This window comes from Gallus gallus, chromosome 17, assembly GCF_016699485.2.
Source record: "Gallus gallus isolate bGalGal1 chromosome 17, bGalGal1.mat.broiler.GRCg7b, whole genome shotgun sequence".
NCBI lineage: Eukaryota > Metazoa > Chordata > Aves > Galliformes > Phasianidae > Gallus > Gallus gallus.
This window is the reverse complement of record NC_052548.1, coordinates 10,895,808-10,909,061: the sequence shown is the minus strand read 5'-3', so window position 1 is coordinate 10,909,061 and position 13,254 is coordinate 10,895,808. Positions and strand designations below refer to the sequence as shown.

Here is a 13,254-nt window from a genome sequence, read left to right as displayed (position 1 = left end):
AAAGTTATTTGCCATATTTCACAATTATATTGATGTCAAATCATTATACAGATTTACTCATCTATATTTAGAGTTCAGTCACAACTATGACATATTGACAGGTATAATTCTTATATTCTTCTGTGATAGGTTTCTAAAAGATAGTTACAATACCCCTTTCAAAATAGAAACTACCATGACAAATGCAGGTTAAGGAACACATGTACGAGGGAAAGCAAAAGCCCCCAGAAATTCAATACATCTTTTAGTAAGCCTGTGAGACACTAGGCATTTTTGTTTGCACATCTTTTCCCTCTTTACCTCATCACTTCTTTACAAAGTTATGATGTGCATTAAACTGATGTGTGAAGTAGCATATGTTGTATATAATTAAAAGCAGGGTTTTTAATAAATAAGATTACCCCTGTAATATTGTAATCCTCTAATAAAGCAACAAATGTTATTTTGACATGCTCATATTTTATCTTGTTTTAGTTCAGGTTACTCACGGAAAAGCATAATTATTTAATTTCACATAATTCTGCCTCCTAATTCACATCAACTGTGCTATGCAGCTATTATTAACACATGAAATGCCTAAATATGGCAAAAAAATAAAGTGACTTCTAGCTGAGAAAAAAAATGCTGAATTTCCATACATCCCAGAGAATAGAAGCTTTTGGTAGGCCACAAATTACAAGCTTCAAATAGCATTCAAGCTTTATCTTCCACTGGTTTATCTATTAGACTCTGGAAAACAATTAACCTCCTGAAAACAAACATTACACACACATATGGCCACATACAGCTTGGCCACAGTGCTTCAACAATTCAGATTAGAGTATTAAAACACTGAAATCCCTATTGACATCTGCACTAACCAGTATTTTTGTCAGAAGCAGATGCGTGAAATAGACTGACACCAACCTTAGAAGAACCACTTGGACTTCTTTAACATGCACGGTTTGTATGTATATTCAATTCCTCATATGTCTACGACAAAACAATCAGTTTCCTGAAAATACTTTAGCTTTGCAATTATCCTTAGGTCACATTCACACTCCATGCTTCTCCTGTCCTCCTTTGGTAACACGCTACCATAACACATACAGTAGGAGCCCAGCACACCTCCTATACATACAATGGGTACATTAGCCATAGACCTCTTAGTTTGGAAGAACTATTTCTTGCTGGTAAATGACTACTCTACAGTGCTTGTCAGCCTTTAAAAACATGAGTTCACTTACACAGGTGCTTTTCCGTAGAAGTAAGTACTGCTACAGATGCATCTCCATAGTATACACTCAAAACAAGCTTTAAACCTATGCCTAGGCTGACAGTCTTCTGTTAAAATGACCATATTCCCTAACCATGTTACTTAAAATCTGAGTAGTCAGCCTACAGTTTTGTCTAGATATAACACAGAAGTCCATGTATGAAGGTGTGACTTAACCTTGGAGATACAAAGTCTCAGGAAAAAAATAAACTTCTAAAATAGTACTTAGCTATGCTACATTTTTCCTCCCTGGAAAAGAATATGAGGAAGAAAAGGTCTTTTAAAGAATTGTCTAGCTACAGAAACTTCACTCTCCCCCAACACTTTCAGCTGATATGGACAGCACTCATAAATGCTATCTTCAATCAAAGATGAATATATAACAATAATAATGCAAATTGGACACATTTTTAAAAATCTGCAAGTTATGCACATGACAGAACATCTTTTTTTTGGTCTTTGTTGAAGGTGTTATTTTTAAATGCCATTTGCGCACTTTCTTGATCAAAGAGATAACGTACACTTCTTGATAGTAGAGGAGAAAGAGTAAAAGCATAATTTGGGTCTAATACCAAAATCATAAACATTAAGAAAAAAAAGCAACACAAAAACACCTTGTTCTTTTAGCACTCCACTCCTGCTGTGGGGTGGGTGCAACCCACCAGATCAGGCTGCCAAGGGTCCCATCCAGCCTGGTCTTGGGCACCTCCAGGAACATGGAATCCACAGCTTCTTCCATCTTCCCACTAAAAGATTTCCTCCCAGTACGTAACTAAATCTTCCCTCTTTTAATTTAAAGCCATTCCCCCCTGTCCCAGCACTATCAGACCATGTAAAAGTCGGTCTCCTTCCTGTTTATAATCTCCCTTTAAGTACTGGAAGGCTACAATATTCAGCTTTTTATATGCATGCTTCTGCAAAAATGCATTGTGTTTGTCTTTTCTTGGGCACTAGAAAATAGTTACAGTAAACTATCTTACTGTTTCAGTTACAATACGTAATTGCTTTCAAAATTCATCATGAAGTATTTCAGAGACTGATTTCTTATTCTAAAAAACAAACAAAATAAAACAACAGCATTTTGAAGACATTCAGGCACAATGAATGGCTTTGTTTAACAGGAATCAGTACTTTTGGGGTTCTCTTCAGGAATGCTGGTACAGTTCAGTACTGTGCAGGAACTGCAAGTCAAAAGAGCAGTAAGGGAAGTAACGATAGTTTGTCTACATGAAGAAAAACAGGGAGTTACTGAAAAATCAAGTCAATCATGTAAATTGGCATTGCTGTTTGTTCCCCATTTCAACATAGTTATAAGAAACTGACACAAAGCAACTACAGCTAAGAGGTACCAAATTAAGGTGTAGCTAAAACAAAACAGCCCAGCAAAAAAAATAGAAAGCTACAGGGATGAGGTATTAGATCATGTTGTACTCAGAAGACATTTCTGAAACAGTGCTCTTGTATATTCTGATGACCTCAAATACACATTTAAACAAAGACATACTTAGAGTTCCAGACGTTGGTAATGCACACAGTAAGTCAGAATATAGCTTAAAAAACTCTACCAGATCTCACAAAATCTCATGAAATGAAGGGAGGCATACCAACTATATGCAGTATCCTTCAGTAAGCGGCACTGTACACTGATTTTTGAGATTCAAAATGAGCTACAAATAAATAAGCTAAATTTTCACACTCACCTAAATATGGAATACTTGGAACCATTTTTAAGCTTCTGATGTACTCTCGTGTTCTTTTATAATTGTCCTCTTTAGAAAGTAAGTAGTCTAACTTCTCAAAAGTGGCCTTGTCTTTGCGATTCAAGAGCTACATAGAAAAAAAAGATTATACAGATTTAAAACAAAGAATCTGTACAAAGACAAAAACAAATACTAACTTATCTGAATCCCCCACAGTACAGTCAAGTTAAAATTCGATTATCACCTGCAGTAGCATGCTTGAAAAAGTGTTGCTGCTGATTAAAAAAACAAATCTTAAATTTTAAGTTATTATAATACCACTATTATTTCTGATTATTATCAGTAATGTACATATCTCTACTATGAAGTTTTGAATAATCTCAGTAGTACTAAAATTTCAGAGGAAAAAAAGTATGTTATTTACAGTTATCAAAATGTTCATAGTTCATTAGAATTGCTAAAAATCTTTTGAATTTTAGAGTACAAACAGCAACAGGCAGTGTTATTTCAGTGTCATATAAGAAGTACAATAACGTTTTCTGGAAAAAAAAGTCCAAAAGTAGATTACCGTGACGCTTACACTTCTATTTTATATTACTGGACTTACTACAGCAAATCAGAAAATAATGCAGCAATGCAAAATATACTAATGCAACAAAAGATTAAACCATAAACATAACATATGCAACAGTAGCTATAGAAACACATTCTCAATTTCATTTGTTTTTAAACTCACCAGCAGTATTTTTAAGACACTTTAAAAGCCAACTGTGTTACAATGAGTGGAAAATTGTCACACTGCACACTCACTTGCTGCTGTAGTTTCTGACAATAGACAGCTGTTCTGATGGATCTCTTTCTCTTTAAAATTCCAGAGTTTGTAAGTCTAGCTATTCCACAAAATCTTCTACATTCATAAATCTAGCTGTTCTACCAAATAGTGAGTTCTCCCACTGACATTAGAAATATTGCAATGGACACACATGAGTTAACAGTTTCACTGAGTCTTGATCAGCACAGGGATGGGCTTGACAAGAGTCATCAGCAAAACAACACTGCTGACAGAAGCCCTGAGGCCTTCTGCAAGTTTGGAACAGCACAGACCACAGTTAAGTAACTGACACAGTTAACAAACTAACACAGAAGTACAAAACAAAAATCTATGTAAGACAGTACTGCTCTCAAACAAACAAAAAAACAAACGCACCACAAGCCAGAAGACTAAGAATGTTGAGTGTCTTCTCCCAGAGCACAAAATAATTCATAGAATTCAGAAAAATTCAGCATTCAAACAAGAAAGAAAAGACAACGGTCAAGGGATAACTCACAGCCCAGGTTTTGGTCAGTCTGAAGATGGGTGCACTTTGCAGTGCTGACACCACAGACATAAGAGAATGGAGGTTATTCAGCTCTAGAAGCTTCTGTTACAGAAAAAGAAAGAATGAAAAGTAGTAAGTTTTAGTATGTATAAAAGCAAAGCAGGATTAATTTAATCTCAAAGTTGTGTTTTATAAAATAGAGTTTTCATCAATGGCTTCAAACAAAAAATCATCCAATGCTGTCAATGCATGGAAATCTAAATACTTCTTTAAAAGTTCCAAATTTTCAAATATATCCCTAAAAACAGTAAGTTTATCTAATTTGTACATGACTCTCATGATGTTCCATGAAGAAAACATGGTAAGAAAATTAAGAAGTTCTTGTCTGTATATTACCCAAAATCAGCTGACATAAGAAGGCAGAGAGATGAAGTGACACCAAGATACAGGAACAGAAAATATGAAATACGAAATAATTACTTTGTTTATTAATCTTGAAAATGAACATTAATGTATCAGTATAATTCTGGAAATTAGATATTTAAACAGGCCAAAAATATCAACCAAAGACATCAATTGTATTAGCTATGAGACAGTCACAAATAAAATTTTAAATTACAGTACAATAAATACGCACTTACTTTAGCAGTTTTCACAAAATGGCTCAGTATTTCTGCCCTTATTTTTAACGTCTGTGCTGTTAATATTTCTCGTACAACCCAAAAACTGACCTATAAAGTAAACACATACAACTGAATTTATTTACAATAAGGGGCTTCTATTGCCTAAGACATTTGTAAACTACCATGATGCTCTATGAAGAAAACATGGTAGGATAAAAAGAATTCTCATCTATGTACTACCCAAAAGCATGACCACTGGAAATAATAAGTAGGTAGATAAGTGAAGTGACACTAAAGGAATAGGTAGGGTACAGAAAAAGAAGATAAAGAATTGCTAATATTCTATCACAACACATCGACAAAAATAATTAGGAACTAAGTCTACAGGAACAACAGAGAAATATGGACAGAGTAACTGAATACTGTCATTTATAAAAATATTCTTACATTTTAATTCACAGAAGTAGATCTATTTCTCTTCATACTTAAAGACTACTGGCAAACAGTAGTTCATCACATTCATCAAGTTATTTACCTGGTTAAACCTCCTAGTGAAGGCAACAATATTTGGAGCAAGGATATGCTTTTCTTTCTTATTCCACCCACAGCTGGCTAGTTCCTAGGAAACAAAAAGCCTTCAAAGTCAGTAACTTTTGAAAATGTTAAGAAGTATAGAAAACTGAACAAGAGATCTATCATGTACTGCTAAAACCAATCCAAGGCATCACTTTGATGAAAACCAATCTAACCAAACACTTCTGTCTTTTCCCGGTATACATATTTGATGCGATTTATATATTCTCCTGCTACTGAGGAAAAAAAATAAACATCATTATTAATTTTCATACAAAGGGACACAAAGCAGGCAGTCACAACTGATGTCTCTGAAATTTAATTACACACTTGATTTAGTCCAGGGTTACCCCACAGAAACAAATTAGGGGACAAAGGAATAAAAGACATTGTTAATTTCTAACTTTAACTACTTCAAACTTGAAGTTAGAGCTAACCATATCAGTGAGCAATATTACAATTACAGAATTATTATGTTGTTGTTTTTTTTTTTAAGAAACTTAAAAAGCTAAAGAACAGTAGAACTGTGCAACATGAGATGGTTAACAGCTACCACTCCTGATGGTCATCCTCATTATTACAGTAGGTAAAACTTTCATGAATATATCACAGTTTAGCATGCTTACTCTCTAATTTGTTTTATTAAAATGTGAGTTCTAAACCATTTAAAGAACACAAATTTGCAACTGTAATATTAATGTTTACAATTGTTACAGAATAAAAAATAAAAAGTGAAATCTCTGTAAGTAATACTCAGACCAAAAGAATTCATGATTTGAATGCTGGACAATTAACAGTCTTTATAGGTTTGGGTTATAGCTTTTATTTGTTTGTTTGTTTCCAGATTTTGTTTTTTTTTCTTGCTTTTTTGGTTTGTTTATTTGTATTTTAAGGCATAAGAGTTTAGCCAGATTTGACTGAAGTGTGGCAAGTACTTAAAAATAGTACTTTGGTGCTAATAAAGCAAGAGATTGTGAGCGTGGCACATAGTTTAATCTCAGTCCAAGAAGCATTTTTAAATGCTCTTTCATCACAGAGACTAATTCAAAGTCAACCCAGTTCAAAATAGAAAGAAAAATCAATTGCTGCACAGCAAAATATACTCTTTCATATAAATAGCAAAACAAATTGCAGAAATTTTTCTTAGAAGTATAAAGTTAACAGATCTAAAAACCAAAACAATTAGAGATTTTCTCAATAAATTAGCCATTGAATTATGCATCAGAAGAAACCTGTAGTGGTAACTATATATTAGATTTTGCCAGAAAGTGTTCATTTTCCAGTAGGTACTTCTGGCAGCTTCAGATACACTTACAGAGCCTGCCTCTGTTTAACTACAGGCTCAAGTTACCACATATCTATCTATACAGTCTTAACACAGATCTGACAAGTGGTCACACGCACATACTGAAAAATGAGTTTTCCCTAACACCAAACCTAAATAATTTCTTTTGGTTTTGGAATCACAAATTTCAGTTTGAATCACAATGTTGCTCAACTTTCCAAACGTGTTCTATTAACTTTAGAGGCCTTCACACCAAAAGGCAGAGAGTCAACAAACTTCATCTCCAAAAGTCACTTTGCACATACTGAAAAATTTCTCCAGATACAGATGGCTCCAAGTTACTGCGTGAGTACAAGAAAACGTGTTTCGAGTTCCAACATATCTCACATCTCTATCTTTCACCATTTAAGCCTTCCACAGGTGAAACATGGACTGACAAATTCCGAAAGGAGTGTAGTCCATTTTGACTGTTTTTTTTTTTGTTATTTTTTTTGTTTGTTTGTTTTTGTAATAAACATTCACATATAGCAGAGTTTGTAAAAAGGCATAGCTGTCTCCTTTGAAGACAGATGACAAATCAAAAGTAAACCAGGCTGGATTATTAGATACTAGACTCACAGTGCTAGCAGAGCACAAGAAGTTGAGTGTTTCAGAATGAAATAGTTTTACATAAATGGTTACATTTCCACAGCACTGAAAACCCAAAGATGTAAACAGTTAAAAAAAAACCTACCTCAGGCTGTATAGCTTTAAATACTGGCATATCCATTAACGTAATTTGGCTCTGCAATAAAAACAGAATTTTAATCCATCCCATATAAAGAGCTAACAATTACATATTTACATCTGGCTTGATATGGCTCTTCAAACATACAGTAGTATTTTCTCCACAGACCAGAAATGATCAACCCAGAATTAGGCCACCCTGTACAGACTGTCATACCACAAGAATGCTAGCTGAGTGGAAACAAGTTGTTCTGCTCCTTTACATTTAATTGCTGCAACTAGGTGATGGCTTTCAGTACCTGTAGCAAGAACTAAAACCAGGTTTCTCAGAGTCTAAAGGGTTTGTGCACTTACTGACATAACAGAAACGGCAGGAAAAAATATTTGCCCGTCACACAGAAAGCAGACTATCACTGTCTTGAAATGCAATAATGCATTATGATATTAACTAGGTATAATCGGAACATGCTTTAAAGAGGTCACACATTTTTAGTTACTGAAGAGTGTCTCCTGATAAGACATGATAATGCTGTTACTTGTAGACTGTTCAGCATGCTGGCTATCAGATACTTTAACTGTTTCCTAATTACACTGTATATGTTGAAATCCTGTAAAATATATTTAAACAATAGGTTCTTCAATTGTACTGTAGGTATATAAATTTACTGTGCTTTTAACTTCGTAATTCCCATGGTTTAATATTTAAAAGAGTGCCTCTAATGAATGCTTCTTTGGATCTTTCCCCAGAAAAGCTTCATTGCTGGCTGCTCTGTTTTTCTACAAGGAAGCAGTAACTTCCAAACCAACTTACAGAATGCTCTATTGAACCAATTAAGAATGGTAACTTTCCATTTAATTCAGATATTAAAACAGTTTCTGCTATTAGTATAGTATACTATACTATAATATATAATCTATATACTATATATATATACACTATAATAATATAATATATATGCTTTAATACTATATATGGTATTAGTATATATATTAGACATGAGCCTAATGAAAAAAATTTCCTTCTATAAATTGTTATTTATTTTTAAAGAAGATGTTGCTACAAATTCCTAGATGACCACTCTCTGACCACTCTTAGCTGTCACTAAAAGAGAAGATCAGGTAAATCATGAAAAGTTTTCAATCTAGGACAAGAACAACTTCTCTGGCTAAAGAAGTTTTCATGTTAAAAGACTGCAAGATCATGCTGAAATCAACACCAGCAACTACAAAGAAACAAACAGCTTTATCAGTAGGATTCTTGGTCATGGCTGATAACTGAAATCATCATAATTTAAATGGAAAGTTACCATGGCTTTTGATCACCACTGGAACTAGAGAAAGAAAAAAGGATTAGAAGTGTTTGGACTTGGGAGCTAAAAGATGTCTTAAATGACGTAACATTTGTATGCATATGTGTGTTCTTAAAGTGTACCATTAAATAAAGACCTTCACCAACAAGTTTCTGTCTCAAACTAACAGCAGTAAAAATTCTGAATGTAACAAAAACTGCTGAGTTGTGAATTACATGCAACCTTAAGTCAATCAGCTAATTTTATAAATACATTTCAGAAATCACCACAAATGCATTTTGTTTGTGTTGAGTACATACAGTGTTCTGAGATACCTTCAGACTTCATATTGTCTCCTCATATAAGATTAGTCAATGATTCAACTATTTTTCTGATTTTACACAGAATTGTAAAACTCTGCCAAAAAGGAGCCAAAATGGCAGGCCATTTTTTTTTTTTTAAGCTGAGTTGATGCAGATTTGCCATCCAAGTATTTTTACATTTCTACCTAACAACAGTTTTCATCTACATATTCTGGATTACTGTTTGAAAAAAAGATTAATTGCATTTTTTTTTCCCCAAAGTGACAAACTTACAGGAACAATGTAGCCATATCATTATAGAATCATAGATTGGCTTGGAGTGGAAGGAACCTCAAGGATCATCGAGCTCCAACCCCCCTGCCACAGGTATGGCCGTCAACCTCCGTAACTAATACTAGACCAGGCTGCCCAGGGCCCCATCCAGCCTGGCCTTGAACACCTCCACATCCTTTCTGTGAAGGCAGCAAGCATTACAGGTATGATCTTAAGACAAATGGATGGAACATTGTTTTGATGATCAGAATATTCATGGAAACATTGAACTAAGTTCAATAACTGTCATCCTCACTCCTTCTGGTTCCCCAGCAAGTTAACATGTAAATTACACAGTAAGAGACAAACCATGAAACGTATATCAGACTCAAGCCAAAACAGCAGCTCTGCTTTCTGTTTTGTACTGAAAACTCAGTATTAATGACTACAGAGTTTCATTACTGTTTTTAAGAAACATTTTTCTGAGAAACTGATGTTTCATTAGAAAATATGAGCATTTGTGGTTTCAATTAAAACAAAGCAAACAAAAAAAACCCAACAGAAATACACATACCTAGCATTATGTATTATTACCAAGTGTACTATCTTCTGAAACACTGGGAAAAAAGTCAAATAACTTTAAGCAGAAAAAATAAATACAATATGTCAATTCAGCACTGAAATATTAAATCATGAAATAGCTCATAGAGTGGTTTTTGTTTTTTTATATTCTGAAAGCTGTGAAGAATACACATGCATAAATGCAAAATAAATATTTCTACTTACAGCAAACTCCTCAGGAGTTACTTTTAATACATCAAATACAACAGCATCATAGCTCTTATTGGCATAATCTGAACTTCGCCCTTCCAGAGAATCTGAGCTGCTACTACCCTACAAAGAAAAAAAGAAAAGAGTATGCTTATCTGCAGACTGGTTAAAAAAATATCAGGGAATTACACAAAAAAAAGCATGAACTTCAAAAAGATTCATACTTTAATAATTAAAGTTTACATGGTTTGTGAACGTTGCCAGTATATTTCAGAAAATTTCCTTCGGTAAGAACTAAAGCAACATATAATTCTAGCTCTATGGATTTTCCAGCTTTTGAAAGCTATGTTTGAAATACAGATAAAAGAGCTGTCACAAAGGCAAACTTAGGATTTTGAATATCCAGATACAGTGGAAATGTTTCAATTAAATATGCCAAGCAAAGAGTAGGAATAGTAGCCAGATTTGAGTCAGGTACACAGAGAAGGAAAAAAAAAAAAAAAAGGAAAACTGACATGTCCTGAAGTGTAACTAAAGTTCAGTGTTTACAAAACATACAGTCAAGCTGATGGGATTCTGTGCAAGTCAAAAGATAACAGGGATTCAAAGAGGGGACAAGATTGATTTCTGGAAGACATGCACTAAGAGGTACTAGCCAGAGCATTCCCCTCAGGAAGCACTTAGAGTGCAAACATATGGCACCAGGGGGATGTTTCCAATGTGCTTGTACTGCCCCTATGCCCCTCTTCATGCATTTGCAGTTGGTCACGTTCAAAGGCAGAATAATGGATTAGAAGAATCTTAGGTTTGACCATGGAGACTACTTATGCTCTGAGCTACGACAGGTATTTTTGTCCTGTGGAATGACTTCTTCACACCATTTTAAACAGGAATTTTAATTTAAGAGGAAACGAGAACTGTGTTTACACATCCAGTTTGAAATTATTCCCATCTTGAGAAAAGACAGCATTTATATTATATTTGAGAAAATCTTCCGCAGGCCACAGCTGTATCATGTATTTTTGTTTTCTTATACAGCTTTTAAAGTTCACTACTGAAACAACGGATTCACATCATGAAAATTAGGAGAACCACATTGACAGGATCAAGTTTTGTGTGCAAAAGGTGCCACTATGGAAAAAGTTGCTTCACACAGTTCTTTAAGTTTCTTAAGGAAACAAGAAGTCGAATTTCTCAAGTAGAGAAGAATGTCATCAAAACACTACCCTTCTCTAAAAGCAAACGTACTTCCAATCATAGATTTAAAACATGTTTTACTGGATTAAAAAAAGAGAAATTCAGTGGGATAACTAATTTCTAAGCAGTCTTCAGTTGGCTATCTTGGACCTAATAAACACAGCCTACCACCTGTACACAGATCATATAGAACACTTTTTTTGTTCCCTGATCTTCAAAGGATACAAAAGATTAAAATGAAGACCATCTTATAATAGACTAGTAAATCTCTTCCCTCAAAAAAAAAAAACAACTAGATGAAATATATCTGCCTGGCTCAATCTGGGTGGTACATTACATTGTTCTTCACTTGTTAGCAAATACTGGTATTTTCAGAAATGTACATTATGCAGTAACTGGTCAAAAATCCTATTTAAAACTAATATAAATCAGTAATTGTCATTATCAACAACAACAAAAGAATAGCTCAGAACCATGGAGCTCAAATTACCATGTTGTCAAATATTTATCACAGAATCAGCAAATCATAGAATCACATGGTTGAAAAGGACTTACAAGATCATCTAGTCCAACCATCCTTCTATCATCATTACTACCTACTAAGCTACTAAACCATATGTTGCAGCACCTCATCCAGATGCCTCCTGAACACCACCAGGGAATTTACACCACTCATAAAAAAAACGCAACTGACGTGACCCACAGCAGAAAAGGGCTCCTATGAATTTTGAAACAAACCAAAACTTTCATTTTGATAATGGAGATAATACAATTAAAACATACAAACAAACAAAAAACCCAACAGTGAAGTGTACCTCTGGAGTGGCAGAGGTGACCATCACATTGGCCATGAAGTCATTCCTTTTATACATGCTCGCACCAAGAAGCAGAAACTTTCAGCTCCGCCAGCACCGGTAATACAGCATGACGAAAACAGAATTTCTGTAAAGCAAATGTATTCATGAAAATAAAAACAAGAGATTTCACTGTTCTTCTCTCTGTGAAAAGAATCTTAGAAACAATATAATTGTAAAGGCTAGATCCTCTTTTGCCTTTCAGGTACCAACTCTAAAGGACTGTAAATGAGTATCATTAAAGCTCTGCTAAGTCCTTATCTCCACTTTCAATTAACTCAATAGATGTTCTGTTTGTTTGCTTTAAAAAATAAAAGGGTTGGCATTTAAGTTGAATTCAATTTTATGTAAAGACTACATTCATTCATCCAGAAAATGCAGGGTAACAGAACACATTTACAGACAAGAAACTGAAACAAATGATTGAAGAAATGGTGTTCCCTCCTGATTCCCTGCTCAGCACTTCTGAGTGCATTAATTACTCTTATAAATGGTAATTGAAATCTGACTGTATCTCTGTAAAACAGAAGTTACATTAGTAGCTGCTCAGTCCTCCACTAATATTTACAGACAGGTGTGCCTGAAAGGATTTTACGTTAGGCCACAAAAAATGCATATTTTCCAGAGCACAGAACCAGCCAACATCACCCTCCACTATAGGAAGGAAGAATCTCAGGGATCCTAGATAATCCAGCATGGTCTGAGGTAAGAATTCTCAAACGGTCTTCAAGCAGAGAGATGCAATTCCAAATTGGCCTGGGACTTCACATACATAATATACCACATTAAGCTTCCTCCAGACACCGCAGACAGAACAGACAAAAAAAAAAAACCTCAAGTAAGTGGTACAAAGACATTACCTCTGTCTAGTTGGTTGAAATTATTCATTCAGCTACACTGCTGCAGACACACAGAGTCTAATGAAAAATGAAAGAAAAAAGCAAGAAAAAAAACTGCAAACATATTGCAGCACTAGCTATACAGACATTGAGCACAACAGTAATACTCTTATACAAAAGAACCACTCAATCTTTACTTAAAGTACAAATAAATACAAGACACCATATTCCTAAGAATTCAGCAAAGG

General features: G+C 34.4%; 1 protein-coding gene across 25 annotated transcripts in view; it reads right to left on the bottom strand.

Moving 5' to 3' along the window:
- Positions 1-13,254, bottom strand: part of RALGPS1 (Ral GEF with PH domain and SH3 binding motif 1) — a 90,535-nt gene that overhangs the window by 65,010 nt on the left and 12,271 nt on the right. For 19 of the 25 annotated variants that reach the window (XR_006931679.1, XR_006931680.1, XR_005840416.2 and 16 more), the window contains 8 exons: positions 13,028-13,084; positions 12,129-12,255; positions 10,132-10,239; positions 7,489-7,539; positions 5,433-5,516; positions 4,916-5,005; positions 4,284-4,376; positions 2,956-3,082 (listed from right to left, as the gene is read on the bottom strand). Coding sequence is in view for 6 of the 25 variants with exons in the window: in XM_040649157.2 (XP_040505091.1) it covers positions 2,956-3,082; positions 4,284-4,376; positions 4,916-5,005; positions 5,433-5,516; positions 7,489-7,539; positions 10,132-10,239; positions 12,129-12,185 (610 nt within the window). In the remaining 19 variants the exon portion in view is untranslated. The remainder of the gene's footprint in view (positions 1-2,955; positions 3,083-4,283; positions 4,377-4,915; positions 5,006-5,432; positions 5,517-7,488; positions 7,540-10,131; positions 10,240-12,128; positions 12,256-13,027; positions 13,085-13,254) is intronic. The other 6 variants (XR_005840407.2, XR_005840409.2, XR_005840405.2 and 3 more) reach the window with 2 other exon arrangements.